Source organism: Prionailurus bengalensis, chromosome C1 (assembly GCF_016509475.1).
Source record: "Prionailurus bengalensis isolate Pbe53 chromosome C1, Fcat_Pben_1.1_paternal_pri, whole genome shotgun sequence".
Lineage (NCBI taxonomy): Eukaryota > Metazoa > Chordata > Mammalia > Carnivora > Felidae > Prionailurus > Prionailurus bengalensis.
The window spans coordinates 82924712-82948657 of record NC_057345.1 but is presented as its reverse complement, the minus strand read 5'-3'; the positions used below and the strand labels follow the sequence as shown (position 1 = coordinate 82948657).

The window sequence follows — 23946 nt, the reverse complement described above, 5'->3', positions numbered from 1 at the left end:
AGCAGGCCCATTTTCCTCATCACCCTACTTTTCTGTTTTCCTTTGCTTTCATCCCATTGTATGAAGTAATTTTGATTCCATTTTCCCTCATTGGCTTTTGCCCTTGACATTTTATGCAATATTTAGCCATGAAAGCAGTAGCATTTTGAAGGCGAATTTCCAAGGCAAATTATTTCATCCAAGTCTTCCTAAGGCATTGGAAGGACTATAGCTTAGGAAGTCTTTCTTCATGTGAGGCTAGTATTCTGTGACACTTTTATAATGCAGAATACTCATTTTATCTTTATATTGTAAAGATGCAAAATAACCGTACATAAATACAAATTATGTTCACTATAATAAAGTAACACTTAGGTTCTGTATTGGTTTGTAGTTTTCAAAATAGTAAAAGTTGTATTTTAATAATCTATTAGTGCCTTCCTATTTCACACAGTTGTTACGAAGAGCAAGTAGGCAGAATGGTCGTTGCTGTCCCCATAGTACACAGATGAAAACTGAGGCCCACATAGGGAAGTGACTTGTCTTAGAGACCAAGTGTGTTCATCTCTGCACCCAAAGACCAGTGATCATTCTGTATATTGCAGTACTTGAGTAGAAAGATTCATTTTCTTCCAACGTCCTGTAACTTTCCACACCAAATAATACCATACATGTGCTTATGTTTTATTCTTACTGACCTGGCACCTTCGTGTCTGACCTCACTAATCTCCACTTCTAATATGCATGTGGTTGATTTTGTATACATAGTGTCTTCAGTGACTTGTAACCAAACCAAATTCTGTAAAGATAATTACAGTGAAGCATTGGTTGTGATCTGTATAGACTCCTCAAATTATGCAGATTATAATAGCCTTCATTTAACAAATATTTTATTTATTTTAATTGTCTATACATTTATTATTATTTCACAATGAGAAGTAGCCAAGATATTTGTGGTTGTACCTTCCACCAGTAAAGCCTGAAACAGTTCATGAACTCACCCAACCTTGGAAGTTTGAAAACATTATTCATATTTTACAGCTTAAAAGGACTCAGCATGTTCTGTAAATAGGGAAAGAGTTATAATTTGTGACTCAGTCCAATATTTCATCCACAGACTGTGGATGTGATGCCACCTGGTCATAAACCCTGAGGATTTCTGACTGTGAATTTGAAAACAAAACAAAACATATCACTGGAAGGAACCTTATAAATTATCTGGTCCAACCCCATCATTTTACAGATGAGGAAACTGAGGCTCAGAGGAACCATAGCTCCCACAGGTCACAAAACGAGCGGATATTCGAGCTAGGATCAGAGCTCCACCTTCTAACTCTAAAGTGCTATTTCCAGTATTACCTCCCCCAGAAAGATGCCTCCCATGGGGCATTACTTCTGGAGAATGAAGTATATTAAATTCACATTTGGCTGCTAATCATTTTCTCAGCAGCTCTATGGTATTTCATTAACTGCCGCATGTAACACTCTGGCCTTTCACCTGTATTAACTTGAGCTCATTAAACTTGAGGCCAATAATAAACAGGACTGAACTAACACAGATATTTTGCATGGTATGTGTTCAGCATTTTTTTAAATGGTGTCTACCGTGTGAAACATTTTTCCCTTCATGGTTTATGGAATGGGAAAAAACAGGAAGCACAGATTTCAAGGAATGGATTATATGTGTAGTATGCCTCCTTATATCAATCAAAGATACATTAAATACTCATTTTATACAAAGCTTTGTAAGGATTATAAAGAAACGTGAGTGACAGCACAGCAGAGGGTCTAGGCATCTGGCCGACAGAGATTTGAATCCTGGCTCTGCCATTTTTTTTTTCTCAGTTTATTTATTTTTAGAGAGAGAAACTGGGAGAACGGCAGAGGGAGAGAGCTCACACTTAGCATGGAGCCCAATGCAGGGCTCTATTCCACGACCCTGAGATCATGACCAAAGCCAAAAATCCAGGGTTGTTCAACTGAACGAGCCACCCAGGCACTGCCATTTATTAATAGTGAGAATTGAAACAAGTTGCTTAGCCTTTCTGTAACTGTCTTCTCATCTGTAAAATGGGACAAGAACAATACCCACCCCACAGGGTTGCAATATAGAACAGATAATGTACTCATCTGCTTTGCAAAGGGCCTGGTGTATAACAATGCTCAATAAAAGTGCTGATTTTGATGAAGATAGTGATGGCAATGCAAGTCCTTCCTTCATAGAACTTCTGATCACCTCTCATTACAGCTGTTGTTGAGGAAGTTGATTTTCCCCAAGGTTTCTCCCCACTTCATATCTACAGAATACAAGCAAGCATCCTGCAGAGTGACTATTTAACCCTTGCCCAGTTTCCCACCAACATTATTTCATGTTCATTTTGACTGAGAAGTAACTCTTTTGCAGCTCACAGCTTATGCAGCCACCAGTTAACACAAGTCCTTATGTGATTTTGAAAGTGTTTGAAATTCTGACTGAGCAAGGGATGGTGAGAGAGGAGGGGTCATTTGCAGAAAGAAGAGCTGCAAAGAGGTAGAGAGAGAGAGGTCTGTTAGAGAAGTGTTCTGTATCATAAAGAATGACAGCTGGGTGGTTTGGGGCAGAAGTCACTGTCAGAGTAGGGATGAAGCAGTCAGAGGGCATTGTGGGAGTGAAGATCGGTGTTAGACTGTTGGGGTCGGGATTCATGGTCATTATTTGTTCTTTATTTTCCAGAGTGCCATAGACTCTTAAAACAAAACAAAACAAAAAAATTATAGATCATCTATTCACTTTCCGGCTTCTACCAGAATCCCATCTCTCAACCTTCTGGATCATTATCTTCTTTCTACCACAAGTACCCTCCCATAAACCACCATAGGGATCTACATTCTGCTACCATAGGGATCTACACATATTGTCAAAGATCCGGTGTTTCCCTACACCCTAAAGAACAAAAATCCAAACTGCTGTGCCCAGAATTCAGAGCCCTCCATAGATTTCCCAGCTGTAGCACTCTCAACAATAGCCAAATTGTGGAAAGAGCCTAAATGTCCATCAACTGATGAATGGATAAAGAAATTGTGGTTTATATACACAATGGAGTACTACATGGCAATGAGAAAGAACGAAATATGGCCCTTTTTAGCAACGTGGATGGAACTGGAGAGTGTGATGCTAAGTGAAATAAGCCATACAGAGAAAGACAGATACCATATGGTTTCACTCTTATGTGGATCCTGAGAAACTTAACAGAAACCCATGGGGGAGGGGAAGGAAAAAAAAAAGAGGTTAGAGTGGGAGAGAGCCACAGCATAAGAGACTCTTAAAAACTGAGAACAAAACTGAGGGTTGATGGGGGGTGGGAGGGAGGGGGGAGGGTGGGTGATGGGTACTGAGGAGGGCACCTTTTGGGATGAGCACTGGGTGTTGTATGGAAACCAATTTGACAATAAATTTCATATATTGAGAAAAAAAAAAGATTTCCCAGCTGTATCCACTGCTACTCCCCCAGTCACATGCCATATTTTAGCTTTATAAGAATGAGTTCACCCTGTGTTTTTTTTTTTAAACTTTCATGCCTTTACTCATCCATTTATTTATCTTTCTCATCTCTTTCCAGCACCACATACTATTTCTTCCTGTTATAATCTTTCATCACAATTTAAATTCCTCCTTCACTAGAAAGTCTTCCTTAATCTCTTAGCTGGAATTAATTGCTCATTTGGATCAGGGTTACATCAAACTGTTTGCGCATCTGTTTCTCTACTTATTGTATTCTCCCTTAAAACTACCTAGAGAACCCAGATGTAAGCTGAAATCACTCAGTCCCGTCCTTCTGGAAATTGCTACAAAATCCCTGGAGATTATGTTCTCTAGGTCACTTCCGGCTATAAATTTCCCCTCTCATTGAATTCTGCATCTCCCTCAATCTTACTTCTTGTTGGTTCCTATTCTTTGAGCTATATGCCAACCCAACCATGTAACTCAAGCCTATTTTGCTGATTTTCTTCCAAATTTCTCTCTAAGTCATATAAGTATGTAGGAGACTTATGTAAGTTTTAAGGGTCAGAGAGGAGGATTTCAATTGCAGCAACACAGACAGCTTGACATTGAGTATTAGCTCTTCCTCTTTATAAAAGTCCTCCAGCCCTCATACCATCAGGCTCTGCTTCCTTTCTGTCCCTCCCTCTTCCTTCTCTTTTTCTCTTTCCCCCCACCGTCTCCCTGATCTCTCTTCTACCCCTGCTTCAGAATTCTGCATTCCTCTTGCATATTGGTTTGGCCATCTCTTTGTTTTTGTTTCTCCTAAATCATGCCACAGGGCATAACCTCCCAAGCTCCAAGCTAAAGGTACTATTTTAAAAGTTACCGCTTTGGGGCGCCAGGTGGCTCAGTCAATGAAGCAGCTAAGTGTCCAACTTCGGCTCAGGTCATGATCTTGCAGTTTGTGGGTTTGAGTCCCACATCAGGCTCTCTGCTAACAGCTCAGAGCCTGGAGCCTGCTTCAGATTCTGTGTCTCCCTCTCTCTCTGCCCCTCCCCTGCTTCCTCTCTGTCCGTCTCTCTCTCAAAAATGAATAAACATTAAAAAAAAATTAACTTACCACTTTAAACAGTGAAGTTTGTTTCTTTAGAGGAAGCTGATAGGCATCATTTAAATATTTCAGCAGAAAATAATAATTTTCTCACCTCACTTTCAAAGACCATGAGTCAGTCTTCCTCTCAAGGCCATAAACTGCTTTTAAAAAGAAGCACCTCCTACTTGTCTCTGTGGCCCCAGCACCTGCACTCTGTGGCCAAAAGCAGGTCTTACCTCCTTCATCCTTTGTTAGCATTCCATTAATGTTAGATTTTCTTCTCTTGATTGACATTCTCCCTAACATACATTCTGATGTTATCTCCTCACAACAAAATGTGCTCTGCTTCCCCTTCACAGAGGAAACTCCTCACTCTCCTGTATCTTACTAAACAGAGAGCACAGGGTTAGCAGTCGGCTGGCTCTCCAAGACCTCTTCCAAAGTGGGACCCTTCTCCCTCTGGTGTTTCTCCCACCTGGAGGGTTCTCTTCCCCCTTCCTGACCCTCACACCTCCATCTTCACCATTTGCCAACCTATCCTTCAAAACTTAGCTCAGATGTCACCTCTTCTAGAAAAGCTCTGACCCATCAGCCTGGGTTAGGTACACACTGTCACTGCACATCTAGCATCCTGTGTCCCCTCTGCCTCAGCCCTTGTCTCAGGGTACTATGATTGTTATTAACTATAGGTTCTTTAAGATCACAGATTGTCTTTTATAAATACCTTTCAAGGTCTGGCTGGCACTTTATAAATGTCTTTGAATTCATGAATCACAGCTGTTGAATAAGTAAGGTATGTTTTACTTCATATAATTTTAATATTAAATGGACTTATTTATATAATTTCTTTCTGAAAGTAATTGTTTCAGGTTGTCTGACATTTCAAATAACCAGCAGAATTGTTAAAATACATTCAAGATATTCATTCATTGATTGGTTAAGTTTCAAAACATATTGTACACCTATTATGTGCTGGATCAAAAACTAACTCTGTAGGACCTCAAGCGGGGATGATGGAGGCATAGGCTAATAGCGATAAGGCAGAAAATGCAGCAGGTGCAGAAGTTAAAGAATGCCCAGAGTATTCTGGAGCACTGTGAGGGGCCCGTAACACTGTAGGGAAGGGAGTCAGTTAAGGAGATACTTAGATGCTATGAAACCCAAACTGAGGCTACAATGCCAAATAGTCCTGTACCCGATGAAAAAGACTGGCAGGGGCTTCCCCAGCAGAGGGGATGTATGAGCCAACATGGAAATACAGAGCATGGTACGCAATGCAATATAAGCAGTTAAGGCTTATGGGAATAAATTGGCAGGCATGCACTTTGCAAATGTTATTCCATCTAATGCTTATACCAACATCGTGTGTTAGATACTGTCATTCTCATTTCATTGATAAGGAAAGTTAGTAGCAGAATGGTTAAGTAATTGGCTCATAGTCACACAGCTAATAAGTGTAAAACTGTGATTTTAATGCAAATTTGACTTCTAAACCAGTTCCCTAACCACTATGCAAATGTTGGCTTTCTTCTTTTGCTAAGAAGCATGAACTATTATTGCTTTCGACTGATTCAGACATCAGATAGTTTATCAAAAGTTGCACTCTTAAATTTATCAGATCAAACTAATAGTTATACTTCATTAATTTCATATGCTTTGCATGTCCAACTCCAATGTCCCCGTTTACACCATTGGGCACCATGTAGTATTATGATAATATGTAGATGGTCTTTTTCTCTTTGCCTGCTTATTGTTTTCCACTGTCCACATTTGATAATATCATGAAAAATTGTTTACTGTTATATCAGCGATTAAGTATTACATGCCAGTTACTCATGAGAAAAATCTGAGTTTCTGACTTTAAGCCATGCTAAAACAAATTTTGAAATAGAAATCAGGATCAAATGTAAGCAATTGCTTACTCTTGTAATTGAGAGAAGGGAAGAAGAAAAGTAGCTGAATTCAGACAGAACAAAACAGAGACCTCTCACCTAGTCTCCCATCTTGCATCATGCTGAGCTCACAGTGGTTGAAATTAAGGTATTTTAGAAACACACTCAGAGAACCCATGCTCCCAGCAGTTGTTCACCAAATTTCATATTGTAAGTATCTAAAAAGTATCCCATTGCCTTCTGGAGTTTTTTTTTTTTAAGATTAACTCTGAAGTTTTATTTTCCTTTTTCTCTCCAATTAATGGTCATTTGATTGAGATCAAACGGTTTTCCACGAAAAACCATTTGGTATATCATTCCTTTAGATAACTACAATAATCAGGAATACTTAATATATAATTCAATATGACACTAGACTGTCATGAATGGCAAGAGGTACTTATGAAATTAGTAACAATGATGAGTGTACATATGGAAATTATTGAACCTTGAACCTTTAATGTAGTACAGGACAGTTCCTGGTCCAGAGCTGGCATTTGATATTGTATTTGTTGAATAAATGGAAAAATAATAGTGTAACCAAGTCATATGTGAACATGTTTTTTGTAAAAAAAAAAAAAGTCAATTCTTAGATAGTTGTGAAACATATATCCTTTACATTTAACTTACTTCTTGGTCCGTCAGTGTATACATTTGCACACATGCACAAACAATTTTACATGTATACTATATATATTATGTATATATACACATATATATTTGGATTTCAGGTTTATGCTGAGTGTGATATATATATTGTACTTAGTATATGGTGTGTGTGTTTATATATATGTGTATGTATATATACATATATATGTATATTGCGCCCAGTATAAACCTGAAATCCTTTTATCTTTTAACTTATTACCATTTGGATATCAAAGTGACTACTTACTGTGCTGTTATTGTTTCCCATCAGATAAGACACTATGATTAGGAAAATAGAGTTGATCCATTATAGTACTATCCACCAGTGCTATTAGCCAACTTGCTGCCGTTCTCATAAAAATTACGCAATTTAAACTGGAAGATACCAGTACCTGCTTCTATTAGAAACAAGAACCCTTTTCTACTTCATAATATGCTCAATTACCTTTAGATTGATCCATGAATAAATTATAATCCAAATAGACTTCTTTACCTTAAAGCTTTGCTGGCTTAAGATACCATTGTTGATTCATTATGTTGTCACTTTTCTATCGGCAATGTAATGCTTTTTATATCTGGATAGAGACAGTTTTCATGTGAGATACTGTTATCTTTAAATGAGTAGGATTTAGCTTTTCTGGTGAGAACAAATTCATCAGTGATGAATCCCTGGAGAAAGTATTGAAACAAAAATCATACCATTTCTGAGCTTTGTTCAGTTCATCAGTTACAAAGCAGCTTTTGATAGTCCTAAAGAAGTTTTTTTCTTTGTTTAAGAAATATAGCATGACGCTCAAAACCTCTCACTTTGGGTTACTGCGGGCTACAACTTTTTCTGTAAGAAAATAATGAATGAAGAGGAAAAGCTCCTGCTGCTGGCTCTGTCAGGCTCTGCTGCCTCTCCTCCTGCAATAGGAAATCAATTAACTATATGTTCAGGCAGAGATTTGAACTAAATGCTTTATTAATCATCACTGATTACGCACATACACAGCGGCCAACTATGCATTCACCTTCACTATTTCTTAGTTTTATTTTGCTTTTTGCTGGGTTTTGTGTATTTGGCTGTTTTTTGGTTGGTTTTTTTTTTTTTTTTTTTTTTGGCAAGATCAGAACAGAAATGTATGCCTAAATGTAGAATATGTAAAGGTGGTCATCTGGTACAGGAGAGAATGGATCTTTTGTATTTTCAGAAAGTTTAACTCTTAAAATGCTCAGTACCCAGATATGGGAGAGGCATAATACATCACAGAGTAATTTTTGTAAAAAGCGCTAAACTTTCTCATACTAATTTCCAGAAAGCAAAATCACTATGGCAGCTTTGATGTTTTGGAAGTTGGTACTACACCTCACTCCTAGGATTTCCATATGGCAGTGAGAAGCTACACACAAATGGACCAATTTGACTTGGAGATGAATGGTGGAAGGTTGAGAGGGCCGTCACTGATACCGTGTGTGGGTGTGCTTTCAATTTAAAGAAAGAATTGGCAACAGTTTTCCTTCTTTTCCATTGATTCTTCTAACTAACACACAAAGAAAATCCTATAAGAAACTTTATGTTATATTGAGAGGCTCTCCTTAGGACTAATTATAAAAGAACAGAATGTTATAATGATAGCCCTGTTAGCTATAGAAAGGCAACATAATTTAAACATGTGGTCAACCACTGCAAAAAAAAATTATAGAAAATATCATGCTGGTAGATGTTTACTTAGGCTGTATTCTGCTCAGCACCAAGGGATTTTTAAATATTATTATTGTTGTTATTTTTATTACCATCATTGGAACAATTTGAAAGTATCACAGTTTAAAGTTAACTACTTTATTTCTCTCCCTTTGGATAAAGAATAATATAAGTGGAAGAAAAAAAAATCTCCTCTGGTTTATGGTTAAAAGAAGATAGATCAAAAAGATTCCAGGAATTATTTCTTTTGAATAACATGTATAGAACTCTTAGGTGGAGTTAGATACGGTTGAGTAAGGTAAGACCCAATTAGGGAATCGGAATAATGGTTCAGAGTTTCATTGAGCTTGCCACCACAAGAGACGTGCTAGAAACAGAGGTCACTTGTTTCAACATTTAAGGATTTTTGATAATCTTCAAGAATACAAGATTAGGATTTCGGTGCCCTTGGTATGTAAGAGAAGTGTGGAGAGAGTGATAGTCCAACAAGAACCATGTCATATGGGGTGCCTGGGTGGCTCAGTCGGTTAGGCATCTGACTTCAGCTCAGGTCATGATCTTGCAGTCTGTGAATTCGAGCCTCACATCCGACTCTGTGCTGACAGCTCATAGCCTGGTTCCTGCTTCAGATTCTGTGTCTCCCTCTCTGTCTGCCTCTCCCCCACTAGCACTTTGTCTCTCTCTCTCTCCCACTCCCTCAAAAATAAATAAACATGAAATACTGAAAAAAAAAACCAACAAAACTATGTCATGTGGACATGCGTTTACCACCTTATGCGGTGTTACCAGAACCCCAGGGGCATTTCTTTGGCATCAAGTATAATCCCTAACACCTCATCTGCCCCAGGAAAAGATTATTTCATAAGAGGACATTTCAAACAAGCATTATCTTTTCCACATTAAAAGAGCTTACGTATGTGATAAATGCTGTGGATTTATCGTCTTTTATTTTGTGCTTTCTAACAAGATGGCATCACATATTTTATAGTAAAATAGATACAGTATATTCTGTCCCTTCATCATATTATTTCATATTTATGAAATAATTAAATATTGTAATTTAGGAAAGCATTGAGGTATAGAGATGAAGTATATAGTTCTAGCTTAGTTGTATATAAATTAATTTGGCATTCATAGCATTACTTCCATTTGTTTGACTTGTTGACATAATTATAGCAAATTGATAATGGAAGTAACAATCTTAGATATTTCCACATAAATATGTTCTGCTAATATAAATTTTCAGTGGCAGTTTGGCTGAATTGAAACATGGGTTAAGTTTAGTTTATCTACCCTACTAACATCTCTAAAGGACTGGAGAACTCATTTTCCAGGGGCATTATGCAACCTGGCAAGTGGAGGCCAGTGTTTCAAAACAAGTGTGAATTTTCGCCAAAGTATTTTCTAGGTCAGAAATCAGGATGACCTTGGAGTGCTGTAGTTTTCCAAGCCTCCATCAGCTAGATAAATGGGCATTATTTTGTAAGAGAGAGAGAGAGAGAGAGAGAGAGGAGAAAGGGTGTTTTTACAGTCTTAGAAAAGAGACCTAGCAATTCCAGGTTACAGGCAGACACAGAACATTTGGGATTCAGTGGTGTCTATCACCAGCATTATGTGTCAGTAAAAGTGAAGATCAAAGGTTCTAGAAGAGGAGAAGGACAAAAGTGGAGAGGAAATAATTGTGGGATAATGAATAGTATGAGGGCATATTCGTGTTAACTTGAAACCACTTAGCATTTTTTCATGACACCCAGGTATCTTTCTAAATGAACTTGGTAAAGTACAGTTGAGTAACCTTGAGATTTTAAAGCTCCATGATGTGATTTTGAATACTGATGGAGTTTGTTTAAGCACTATGATATTTCCTCTGCTTTTCATTTCTATTTTTTGCCCTCTTCATGCAAAATAAAATTTATTTTCTGTACGGAGAAATCAATACTTTTACCATTTTGTTTTTCAGCTATTCCAGTAAATTGCAATCAACATTAGTTACAGCCTTTAAAGAGAATGTAGTAAGAATTTGAACACAATAAAATAGAGATACAGATTAGAACTTTGGCAAAGTACCTTTGCTATTGACAAAAGCATTTGTCAGGGACTGTGGCTGTGTCTATATTGTGCTAAAAACCTGATGAAGAGGAAAAAAGCATCAATAGGTTTTACCTTCTGTCTATATGAACCAAACAAATGGTCTAACTAATAGCTATTGTTTAAAGTGAATGAATTTGGCTTACCATTGTGAACTTTATTCCATTTAGCAATGTATTTTAATTAACATTTGTATATTTAATACGTATATACTTGGTAGAGGTGTTCTGCTCTTGAGTTCTTTTTAATAATTAATGGAATCTGAAACCTAGAAGACTAGTGATTCTTGAATAAATGAAGACCTTGTTACAGTATATAAGAAACAATCTCCAAACACACATTTGTTTGTTGATAATATTTATATGTTAATATCCTCACATTTTTCTCTTCCATGAGCTAATATGCTTTCTTATTTGCATGTATTCCTTTTAGAAACTGCCAAGTTTTGGACCTTATCTTGAGCGGCGCAAGGAAATCATAGCAGAGAACAAGATTAGACAGAAAGAACAAAATGCAGCTTTTCCGCCACTTGAGAGAAAGCCTTTTATCCCCCGAAAGCCTATTCCTACCATCAAGGTAAAAATTAAGCTACATATATACTAATTAAATACACAATACAGCTCAGGTGTTTATTTGCTGTTTAAACGTTTCACTTATTTTTTTAAAAATACACTGAAAGTTTTCAAAAATCTACCTATGGTGATAGGAGAGCCTCTTTTGTTTGTACATTTTATACTTTTTAGAGTACTGTCATCACATACGTGTTTCGTGGGTATTTCTATATGTATTAAATAGGCCAGGAAACATTAAGGTGAATTCTTTGTCTTCTCATAGTCATTTTAAAATTATCTTCATCTACAATTAAATCCAAGAGATATGTTAGCCATACAATACAACTGAATGATTAATATGCAATGTAATATCAATTTGGACAAATTGTGTCTAGTTCAATCTCTGGAAAGCCTGTACAAATGGGGTCTCAAGAGATTAGTTTCTGAGTAACAGCAAGAATTATCACTAAAGTAGAATTGTAGGTGTATTTTCATGTTTTCCTTTTAGAAACTGCCCAAGTTTTGGACCTTATCTTGAGCAGCACAAGGAATTCATAGCAGAGAACAAGATTAGACAGAAAGAACAAAATGTAGCTTTGAACTTCTTATTTTGAGAGAGAGGCAGATTCACATACTATAGTCACATGAAATAATACAGAAGGGTCTTTTTTTAACTTTACTCAGTTTCCCCAATGGTAACATGTTGCGGATATCACAACCAGGATAATGACACAGATACAATCTACTGATCTTCTTTCAGATTTTTTTAATTCCTTATTTGTGTGTGCATGTCTGTATGTGTGCATCAGTGTGTTTACTTCTGTGTAATTCCACCACACGTGTAGATTCCTCTTTCAACCACCACAGTTCAGATACAAGATGTCCATTACTACAGAGATTGCCCTGTCATACCACACCTACTTCCTTCCTGCCCACCTTGCCCAAGATGGAATTGTCTTAATGAAAGAAAAGGGAGTATTATAGGAGTTACAGGACCACATTCCCTCTGAAATCACCATCACTGAATGTGGCTTCAGTTACTGAAACTTTTCTTCCATATTTAATGACAATATACTCCTACATTTCCATTTTCTGTTTGAGGCATCAGCTGGAAAGCTTTTTCTCAGGACCTCTCAGGGGAACCTCCCAGAAATTCATCTTTAGTTGTCAGCTGGGAATTGGAACACTTAAAAATTCCCTCTACCTCAGAAAGAGAGAGAGAGAGAAATATGTCCTATGTCAAACACAGTGGGGTTTATACTCGCTCTTACAAAATTTAGGTGATTCAAAGTTCTGAAAGGAAATACAGAAGTACACGAACACAAATTCTGCCAGCACTTCAATACCATAATTCCAAATAAAGTGAATGCTTGGGACATTTAACAGCAGAATATCCCCATATACTCCTTAAGCTGTTTCCTTTGCATTATTTGTGTGCTACTAAAAGAATGAACTGGACACTGATGATAGAGAGAAGACCAGATCCTTCAGCTCTTCAGAAGCTTCCCCCTCCCTGTGTTTGGCTATGATTATTATATGATTTGGGGTTAAGTGAGAATTGTCCCACTTCTGTCTCTCTTCTAAATTAATTTGAATTAAATGTAAGAAATCATCTCTTCCTTATGTATAAAAAATCAAAAGAAATATATTATTTATATTTGAGAGAAAAGAAGTGCAAGGTGATTATGAAAACATTTTGACCTTTTCTAGCCTTCTATTCCTTCAGGGAATATAGTGATAACCTAGAAGCAAGACAAAAACAGAACAAAGAAAAAAACTTATTATAGTTGAATTCAAGCTGATCAATCACTAATCCAAATAAAATATCAAACTCAGCAGAGTTAAATAAACCAAAGAAATGGGAAGTCAGGAAAGTAAGTAAACATTTTTTTAGTATCCAGGAGGGATAAGGAGTATTATTAAAAACAGTACAGGTTTATATTCTTCTCCTAAGTTTATTTATTTTAGGTTATCCAAATTAAAGTATCCCTGGTGTTCATTGCATAAGCTTTTTTTTTTTTTTTTTAATTTTTTTTTTCAACGTTTATTTATTTTTGGAACAGAGAGAGACAGAGCATGAACACGGGGGAGGGGCAGAGAGAGAGGGAGACACAGAATCGGAAACAGGCTCCAGGCTCTGAGCCATCATCCCAGAGCCCGACGCGGGGCTCGAACTCACGGACCGTGAGATCGTGACCTGGCTGAAGTCGGTCGCTTAACCGACTGCGCCACCCAGGCGCCCCCATTGCATAAGCTTTAAGACATGGAAGATACCATCTTCCCAGCATCTAAGACCATAATAGTGCTCGTGTAATAAAGGACTGCCATGGTAGATTTTCCCAATGTCCAATGGATTTTCCACTACCTTGGCTTCTCCTCAGGGTATCATACCCATTCTACCTGTTGTCATTTCTAGGAAGATGGTGTGACCTTTCAAATAACATAATGGTGGAGTGCCTGAGTGGTTCAGTCGGTTAAGTGGCCAACTCATGATGTTGGCTCAAGTCATGATCTCACAGTTGTGAGATTGAGCCCGCGTTGGGCTCCAAGCTCATTATGGAGCCTGCTTGGGATTCTCTCTACCTCTCTCTCTGCCCCTCCCCTGCTCTCTCTCTCTCTCTCTCTCAGAATTAATGAATAAACATTTTTCAAAAACCATAATGGTAGCTGATAATTGTGGGTTGGTCTTTTTTGTTTGTTTTGTTGAGGATAGCATTTTCACTAGTTATAAAGGCAACTATCTTTTTGGAAAGTGAGGAATTACATTTGTTAAAATAATGACTTCTCACTTTATATTGTTTTCTATAAGGCTTCCTATACTGTAGGGGGAGCATATGTTTTACAGGAAGAAGGAAGATACAGAGATCTGTTCCTGTCCCCAGAGAGATCCCCAGTTTCAGATGACTCCTGACTTCTAGAGTCATGATATTGTGTGTGTATGTGAATGTATGACTGTATTTTTAGTTATATCATTCATCCTCCAATATTCTAGTTTGGTTTACTAATGTAGGAGAGAAAGTTTATCTCCAGGAAGCATCCATGGAAGCATGTGGCAACGAGTAGCTCTAATGTGCCTATAATGTTCCAAATGCTATACATGTTTTATCTCATTTAATCTTCACAATACCTGGGATAGATACTATCTCTATATTCATTTTACAGATAATAAAATTGAGGAACAATGAAAAATTAAATAATTTTGCCAAGTCACATAGTAATTATTGGTAGAATGGGTGATAGAAATGAAATTGAGAATAGCTGGGTTAGGATATTCAAAAGATTGACTTATAATAGGAACTATAAAAGTTTGGATCCATTCTAGAAAATGTATGGAATATTCCTAGATTTAGATCATGAAAGATGAACATCAACATGGAATAATGAGAACATTTAGTAAAGAAATTTTAAGCACATGCATTTTGTCATAGTTGTATTACTAATCACTTGATTGAGGGAAAATATGAAATAGGAGACCTATAAAATGAGACTACTGGGCAAAGAAGTTAAATTCCCCTCCCCAACACTCTGTAGTTTCATTTGTTTAGTTTTTTCTAATGTTACATCACAAAGATGAATATAAAAATTTCCCCCAAGCCTACTTAATCATTATTAAAATTTAGATTTATAAAATTCTAGTCCTTCTTATATCTAAATATAATATATTAAAATAAACATGGAATGTTCTTATATTTTACATAAAAACTTCACAATAATTTATATATCACTTTTATATCAAAATAATGTTTTAATAGTATTTTACAATTTTTTTAACATTTATTTATTATTGAGAGACAGAGAGAGACAGAGCATGAGTGGGGGGGGTGCAGAGAGAGAGGGAGACACAGAATCTGAAGTAGGCCCCAGGATCCGAGCTATCAACACAGAGCCCGACGCGGGGCTTGAACTCACGAACTGCGAGATCATGACCTGAGCTGAAGTCGGCGCTTAACTGACTGAGCCACCCAGGCGCCCCAATAGTATTTTATAATATAAATTTACTGTTAATTTTTTGGAAGTAACCTGTTAGAGCCTAGAGGGCACCATGCTGCTCCTGAAGAGAAGGCAGGTTAACAACCTGGAAGCAGGCATCATGGAAACAGTGATCTGAAAAACACCTGGGACACACAGAGGGGGAGATTACTTGCTCCTCTCAGAGTACTTCCCTGAGAGCAGCAAGCATGGAGACTCCTCTCTGGGCACAAAGGAGCTGGCTGGTGCCATTTCCCTCCCCTGCCCCTCAGTATAAACACAGAACCACCTGCAGTACACAGCACAGTGCCAACATTGGCTGCCTAAATTGCTTACATCAGGTCCCACTTCCCCGTGCTCTGCAAGTACTGCCCTTCTTGGTCAAGTTCATCTTAGTCCCAGTGCGGTGGGCCCAGCAGAAACCCCTGGCCACACCATGTCTCCCAACCAAAGAGTTCTGCAGAGTTTCAATTCTAGTGGAAGTAGTATCAGGTTTCATTTAACGAGCAGACCAGAGTGTACCCAGTAAAACACACCACACTCTGGTCAAGAACCAAACACTGCCCACTTCAGGAAAGGAGAACCTCGGCAGATGACTGATCTGAAGGATAGAACAGCCAAAATACAACAACAGAGCACACACAAGACACTTGTTGAAGCGCCAGGCCCTGGACACTTCATGACCTCTTCTTCATAAAGCCATTACTCTCAGAAGCAGGAAACATAGCAGGCTTTTCTAACACAGAGAAGAAGGCAGAGACTTAGACAAAATGCCAAGGTGGAGGAACTCATCCCAAAAGAAAGAACAACAAAAGGTCATGGCAAGGGATCTAATCAAAATAGATATATATGCCTGATGGAGAATTTAAAGAAACAATCATAAAGATACTCACTGGGCTTGAGCAAAGAATAGAAGAAGACATCAGGAAGGCCCTTACCACACAGATAAAAGAGTTAAAAAACAATTAGAAATGAAAAATGCAATAACTGAAATTCAAAATAGACTCAATGCAATGAACACAAGAATAGAAGAAGCAGAGGAACAAATAAGTGACATGGGAGATAAAATAATGAAATATAACGAAGCTGAACAAAAGAGAGAAAGAAGAACTATGGAACACAAGACCAAATATGGGGAACTCAATGACTCCATGAAACATAGTAACATTCATGTCATAGGAGTCCCAGAAGAAGAGAGAGAAAAGGGGGCAGAAAATGTATTTGAGGAAATAATAGCTGCAGACTTCCCTAACCTGATGAAGGAAACAGACTTCCAGATCCAAGAGGCACAGAGAACTATCATCAAAAGCAACAAAAGCAGGAAACACCAAGACATATTGTAATTAAATTTGCAAAATATAGTAATAAAGAAAGAATCCTGAGGAAGCAAGACAAAAGAAGTCCCTAACTTACAAGGGAAGGCAAATAAGGTTAAAAGCAGATCTCTCCATAGAAACTTGGCAGGCCAGAAGGGAGTTGCATGATATATTCAACATGTTGAATGAGACAAATCTGCAGCCAAGAATACTCTATCTAGTAAGGTTATCATTCAGAATAGGAGAGAGAGTTTCCCTGACAAACAAAAACTAAAGGAGCTTGTGACCACTAAACCAGCCCTGCAAGAAATATTAAAGGGGACTCTTTGAGTGCAAAGGAGAAACCAAAAGTGCAAAGACAAGAAAGGAGCAGAGGAAGTCTCCAGAAACAATGACAAAAACAGGTAATAAAATGGCACTTAATACATATCTATCAGTAATCACTCTGAATGTACTAATGGACTAAACACTCCAATCAAAAGACATAGGGTGTCAGAATAGATAGGGTGTCTGCTGCCTTCAGAGACTCATTTTACACCTAAAGACACCAGCAGATTGAAAGCGAGGGGATGGAGAAACATTTATCTTGCAAATGGATGTCAAAAGAAAGTCAGAGTCGCAATACTTCTTTCAGACAAACTAGATTTTAAACCAATGATTGTAACAACAGATGAAGAAGGGAACTACCCAACAAGAAAATCTAACAATTGTAAATATTTGTGCTCCCAACTTAAGAGTACCCAAATATATAAACCAATTAATAGCAAATATAAAGGAACTCATTGATAATAATACAATAATAGTAGAGGATTTTAACACCTAAGTAACATCAATGAACATATCATCTAAGCAGAAAATCAACAAGGAAACCATGGCTTTGAATGACACACTGGACCAGATGGACCAAACAGCTATATTCAGAACATTTCCTCCTAAAGCAGCAGAATGCACATTCTTTTCAAGCGTACATGGGACATTCTCCAGGATATATCACGTACTAGGTCACAAATCAGACCTCAACAAGTACAAAAAGATTGAAATCATACCATACATATTTTCTGAGCACAACACTATGAAAAAACCACAAGAAAAAATTGGAAAGCCTTCAAATACACAGAGGTTAAATGACATCCTAGTAAACGATGAATGGGTCAACCAGGAAATCAAAGAAGAAATTAAAAAATACATGGAAACAAATAAAAATGAAAACATGATAATCCAAAACCATTGGGATGCAGCAAAAGTGGTCCTAAGAGGGAAGTAAGTATATAGCAATATTCAAGCAATGCATCAAGAGGCAAGAAAAATCTCAAATAAACAACCTAACCTTACACCTAAAAGAGGTAGAAATAGAACAACAAATGAAGCTTAAATCCATGACAAGGAGAGAAATAATAAATATTAGAACAAATAAATTATACAGAAAGTAAAAAAAAAACAATAGAACATATCAACGAAACCAGGAGCTGGTTCTTTGAAAGTGACAAACCGCCTAAGCCAGGCTTATCAAAAAGAAAAGAGAAAGGACCAAAATAAATAAAATCACAAATGAGAGAGGAGAGATAACAAACAATACCCCAGAAATACAAACACTTATAACAGAATATTATGAAAAACTATGCCAACAAATTGGATAGCCTGGAAGAAATGGATACATTTCTAAAATCATAAAAACTACCAAAACTAAAATATGAATAAATAGAAAACTTGAATACATCAATAACCAGCAAAGAAATTGAATCAGTAACCAAATATCTCCCAACAAACAAAAGTCTAGGTCCAGATGGCTTCACAGGTGAATTAAAGAATAGTTAATACCTATTCTTCTCAAACTACTCCAAAAAATAGAAATGGAAGGAAAGCTTGCAAATTCATTCTATGAGGCCAGCATCACCCTCATGAAAACCAGATAAAGACTCCACTAAAAAAAGAGAACTATAGGCCAATATCCCTTATGAACATGGATGCAAATATTCTCAATAAAATACTAGCAAATTGAATCCAACAGTACATTAAAAGAATCATTTACCATGATCAAGTGGGATTTATTCCTAGGCTGCAAGGCTGGTCCAATATTCACAAATGAATCAACGTGATATACCACATTAATAAAGGATAGGAGCCATATGATTCTTTCAATAGATTCAAAAAGCATTTGACAAAGTAAAACATTCATGATAAAAACCTTCAACATAGTAGGGTTAAAGTGAAAATATCTCAACATAATAAAGGGCATATATGAGAAACCCACAGCTAATATCCTCAGTGGGGGATAAAACTGAGAGCTTTTCCTCTATGGTCAGGAACAAGACAGGGATGTTCACTCTCACCACTGTTATTTAACAGAGTACCAGAAGTCCTCACCTCAGCAATCAGACAACAAAAAGACATAAAAGCCATCCAAATCATCAAGGAAGAAGTCAAACCTTCACTATTTGCAGATGACATGATAATCTATATAGAAAACCCAAAAGATTCCACAAAAAATTACAAGAACTGATACACAAATTCGGTAAAGTCACAGGATATTAAATCAGTGTACAGAAATCTGTTGCAATTCTATACACCAATAATGAAGCAGCAGAAAGAGAAATCAAGGAATAAATCCCATTTGCAATTGCACCAAAAACTATAGATCCCTAAGAATAAACCTAACCAAAGAGGTGAAAGATCTTTACTATGAAAACTCTAAAACACCGATGAAAGAAATTGAGATGACACAAAGAAATGGAAAAACATTCCATGGCCATGGATTGAAAGAACAAATATTATTAAAATGTCTGTATTACCCAAAGCAATCTACACATTTAATGTAATCCCTATCAAAATACCACCAGAATTTTTCTCAGAGCTAGAGCAAACAATCCTAATTTGTACGGAATCACAGAAGACCCCAAATAGCCAAAGCAATCTTGAAAAAGAAAAGCAAAGCTGGAGGCATCATGATTCCAGACTTCAAGCTATATTACAAAGCTGTAGTTATCAAGACAGTATGGTGCTGGCACAAAGACAGACACATAGAACAATAAAACAGAATAGGAAACCCAGAAGTGGACCTACAACTATATGGTCAATTAATATTTGACAAAGCAGGAAAGAGTATCCAATGGAAAAAGAGACCGTCTCTTCAACAATTGGTGTGGGGAAAACTGAACAGCAATGTGCAAAAGAATGAAACTGCACACTTTCTTTCACCATACCCAAAAAAATACATTCAAAATGAATTAGAGACCTAAATTTGAAACCATCAAAATCCTGGAAGAGAACATAGGCAGTAACTTCTTTGACATGGGCCATAGCAGCTTCTTACTAGATATGTATCCGTAGGCAAGGGAAACAAAAGCAAAAACAAACTATTGGGACGTCTTCGATATATAAAGCTTCTACACAGCAAAGGAAACCATTAACAAAACTAAAAGGCAACCTCTGGAATGGGAGAAGATATTTGGAAAGGTCATATCTGATAAAGAGTTAGTATCCAAAATCTATAAAGAACTTACCAAACTCAACACCCAAAAAACGAATAACCCAGTTAAAAAAGGGGCAGAAGACATGAATAGACATTTTTCCACAGAAGACCTAAAGATGGCCAAAAGACACATGAAAATATGCTCAACATCACTCATCATCAAGGAAATACAAGTCAAAACTACAATGAAGTATCACTTCACACCCGTCAGAATGGCTAAAATTAACAACACAGGAAACAACAGGTGTTGGCAAGGATGTAGAGAAAGGGGGACCTGCTTACACTGTTAGTGGAAATACAAACTGGTGCAGCCACTCAGGAAAACAGTATAGGGGTTCCTCCAAAAGTTAAAAATAGAACTACCCTATAATCCAGCAATTATGCTACTAGGTATTTACCGTGTGTGCGTGTGTGTGTGTGTGTGTGTGTGTGTGTGTGTGTGTATGTGTATGTGTATGTTTACACATACACACACATTAAAAAAATGAAGTCTTGACATTTGCAACAACGTGGATGGAGCTAGAGAGTATCCTACTAATTGAAATAAGGCAGTCAGAAAAAGACAAATACCATATAATTTCACTCATATGTGGAATTTAAGAAACAAAACAAATGATCATAGGAGGGGAGAAAAGAGAGGCAAACCAAGAAACAGACTTTTAACTATAGAGAACAAACTGATGGGTTACCAGAGGGGAGCCAGGCAGGGGGGGTGGGTGAAATAGGTGATGGGGAGTAAGGAGAGCACTTGTTTTGATGAGTACCTGGTGGTGTATGGAAGTGTTTAATCACTAAAATTTACACCTGAAACTAATATTGCACTGTTAATTTTACACTGTTAATGTTAAATTTAAATAAAAACTAGAGAAAAAAAAGCAACTTATTGCTGAACCTTTAGGTTGTTTCCAGAATTTCATAGAAATAATGCTATTATAATTATCATTGTATAAAAATCTTTGTGTAGATGTCTTATTGTTTTCTCCAGAGAAATTACAGGTGAAATTTTAGGGCTTTTGATACATATTGCCAACTTGCTCTCTGGGAAGAGTGTGCAAATTTACATTCCACCAAAAAATATAAGAGGGATCATTTTTTAGACACCTATCAACAATGAATTTATTTTTAATTTTAGCCAACATAATAGTCAAAAAGTGCTTCATTTTTTCTTTAATTTTGAATGTCTAAGTAGTAGTGAGATCAGCATGTTTTTATATATTTTTGGGCCATGTCTTCTTTTGTGAACTTACTACTCATTTTTGACCAATTTTCTACCAGAGTAATTATCTTTGTCTTACAGATTTTTTACAAACTTTTTATATATTGCCATTTGTCTCCTAATTTGTATTATAGTGTTTTTATATATACATACAGCAGCTTTAACTTTATGAAATTATATCTGGCAAAAGCTTATTTTGTGATTTTTCTCTTTATTTGCTCAGTGTAGCTTTTTTCCCTTTTTTCTTTTCAAGTTTTTATTCATTGAAGGTGTAGAACTTAGTTATTCATCACTTATGTATAACACCCAGTGCTCATCACAAGTGCCCTCCTTAATACCCATCACCCATTTAATCCATCCCCCACCCACCTCCCTCCATCAACCCTCTGTTCTCTATCGTTAAGAGTCTCTTACAGTTTGCTTCACTGGTTTAGCTTTTCGTACCATAATATCATAAATACTCACCCCATCTAGTTCTTTTATAAATTTAATATTTGCATTTGAATAATTAAAATTTTTGTTGCCTTGAATTATCAACTATGGTTAAAACTTTATTTTTTTCCCAAATAGACAATCATCCCATGATCTCCATATCTGCATTTTAAAGTGGCTCCTTACAGGGGCACATGGGTGGCTCAGTCGGTTGAGCATCTGACTTCAGCTCAGGTCATGATTTCACGGTTTGTGGGTTCAAGCCCCGCATTGGGCTCTGTGCTGACAGCTCAGAGCCTGGAGCCTGCTTCGGATTCTGTGTCTCCCTCTCTCTCTGCTCCTCCCCTGCTCACACTCTGTCTCTCTCTCAAGAATAAATAAAGGTAAACAAATTTTTTAAGTGGCCCCTTACATCTCCCAAATTATGACTCAGTGACAAAATGTATCATAAATTGCTTTACATTCAAGTTTCCTACCTCAAAATTTGCTGATAATGATGTCTATCTCTCTGTTTCCTAATTTCTGTATCATCTCCCTTTGTCGTCAATCTAGACTTTTCCTATATATTGACTCAACTATTCTCCATCACATTCTCTTTTCTATGCTTCAGACTTGTGCTGCCCACTGTCTCTGGATACCTCCACCTAGACAGTCTACACAAGGAGCACAGGGGCCATCACATTTAAAACTAAACTGATTATCATTCCTTCCAAACTGCTCTTCTTCCTGAGTCCTATGTCTCAATGAACAGCATTGAGAGCCACTCAACTTTTGTAAAAATCAGCCTAGGTTCTATCCTATTAATCATCGCATTAGTGAATGGGATCATGGGACACTTATCAATGTCGATCATTTTAATCTCTTATGTCTCCCTCCTTTTCTGTTATTTCCTACTGAAGACACCATAATACCGTTCTTATACATTCTTCACTGGAATTTTGAAATATTTTACTAACTGGTCTCCCACCTTCTTTTGTCATTCTTACCTAATGCACCCCCAGCTATTACGGAGTATTCTTTTAAAAATGCAAATCTGATTTTTTTTTTTACTCCTCACTTAAGATTCCCACACCTTAAGACAAACTTAGCATAATCTTCACACCCTTCATATTTTAGCTTGTCTTGGCCTGAGCAGCTTCAGTGGAGTGTTGAAAAGTAGAGCCCAGGAGGTGGTAAATGGAGGAATTAAGAAAGGTTGAGAAAGTACGAACAAGGTGTATGGAATACTCTTCTGAACTTGAGAAAGATCAGAAGAAAAGTGATAAGAAGGGAAAATAGGGTAAAGGGAAAGGTTGGTTTGTTTATATGTTAGGATAATCGAGGCTTGCATGAGTTTATATGCTATGAGAGAACAGCTAAGGCTACCAGAAAGGGAGGGGTTATGGAAGCTAGATCTTTGGCAAGAAGGTTGGGGATGGAGTTCAGACAATACATTAAGTTATCTTGCATTAGAGAAAGGACATGTCATGATTTTCTGCCTACTACATGCTATGTGCATTTAATGATACTGAATTTAGGCTCACCAGTATTATTTTAGTACGTAGCCATGTTTTTTAAATTTTTTTTTATGTTTATTTATTTTTGACAGAGAGAGACACAGCATGAGCAGGGATGGGGCAGAGAGAAAGAGAGACACAGAATCTGAAGCAGGCTCCAGGCTCTGAGCTGTCAGCACAGAGCCAGACGCAGGGCTCGGACTCACAGACTGCGAGATCATGACCTGAGCAGAAGTCAGATGTTCAACTGACTGAGCCACCCAGGCACCCCTATAGCCATGTTTAAAGTGACCATGTCAATTCTTAACCTATTCTCTTTCATTGAAATACATAGCAAAGTTCATAAGATTTTAATAGACTACATTTATGGAAGAAGAGTTTTCTGAATTTCCAAGCATGGAACTATTCTGTCACACTGCCTGGGTTCAAATTGTGGCACTACCATTTCATAGCTGCATGAATTTGCCTCAGTTAGCTAATCTGTGAGACAAGAGAAAATAAGAGTGTGTTTCATGGGGCTATAAATTAGGTAATGTGTGAATTGCTTTTAGCCTGCATCAAATACATCCTAAATAAGTATTACCTACTATTAGTTATTATGTTAGGAATGG

General features: G+C 37.1%; 1 protein-coding gene across 1 annotated transcript in view; it reads left to right on the top strand.

The window, feature by feature from the left end:
* The window catches only part of DPYD (dihydropyrimidine dehydrogenase), an 862317-nt gene that overhangs the window by 822624 nt on the left and 15747 nt on the right, over nucleotides 1–23946 (top strand). Inside the window, 1 exon segment of the mRNA XM_043575643.1 lies at nucleotides 11319–11462. Within this exon segment, the coding sequence (XP_043431578.1) occupies nucleotides 11319–11462 (144 nt within the window).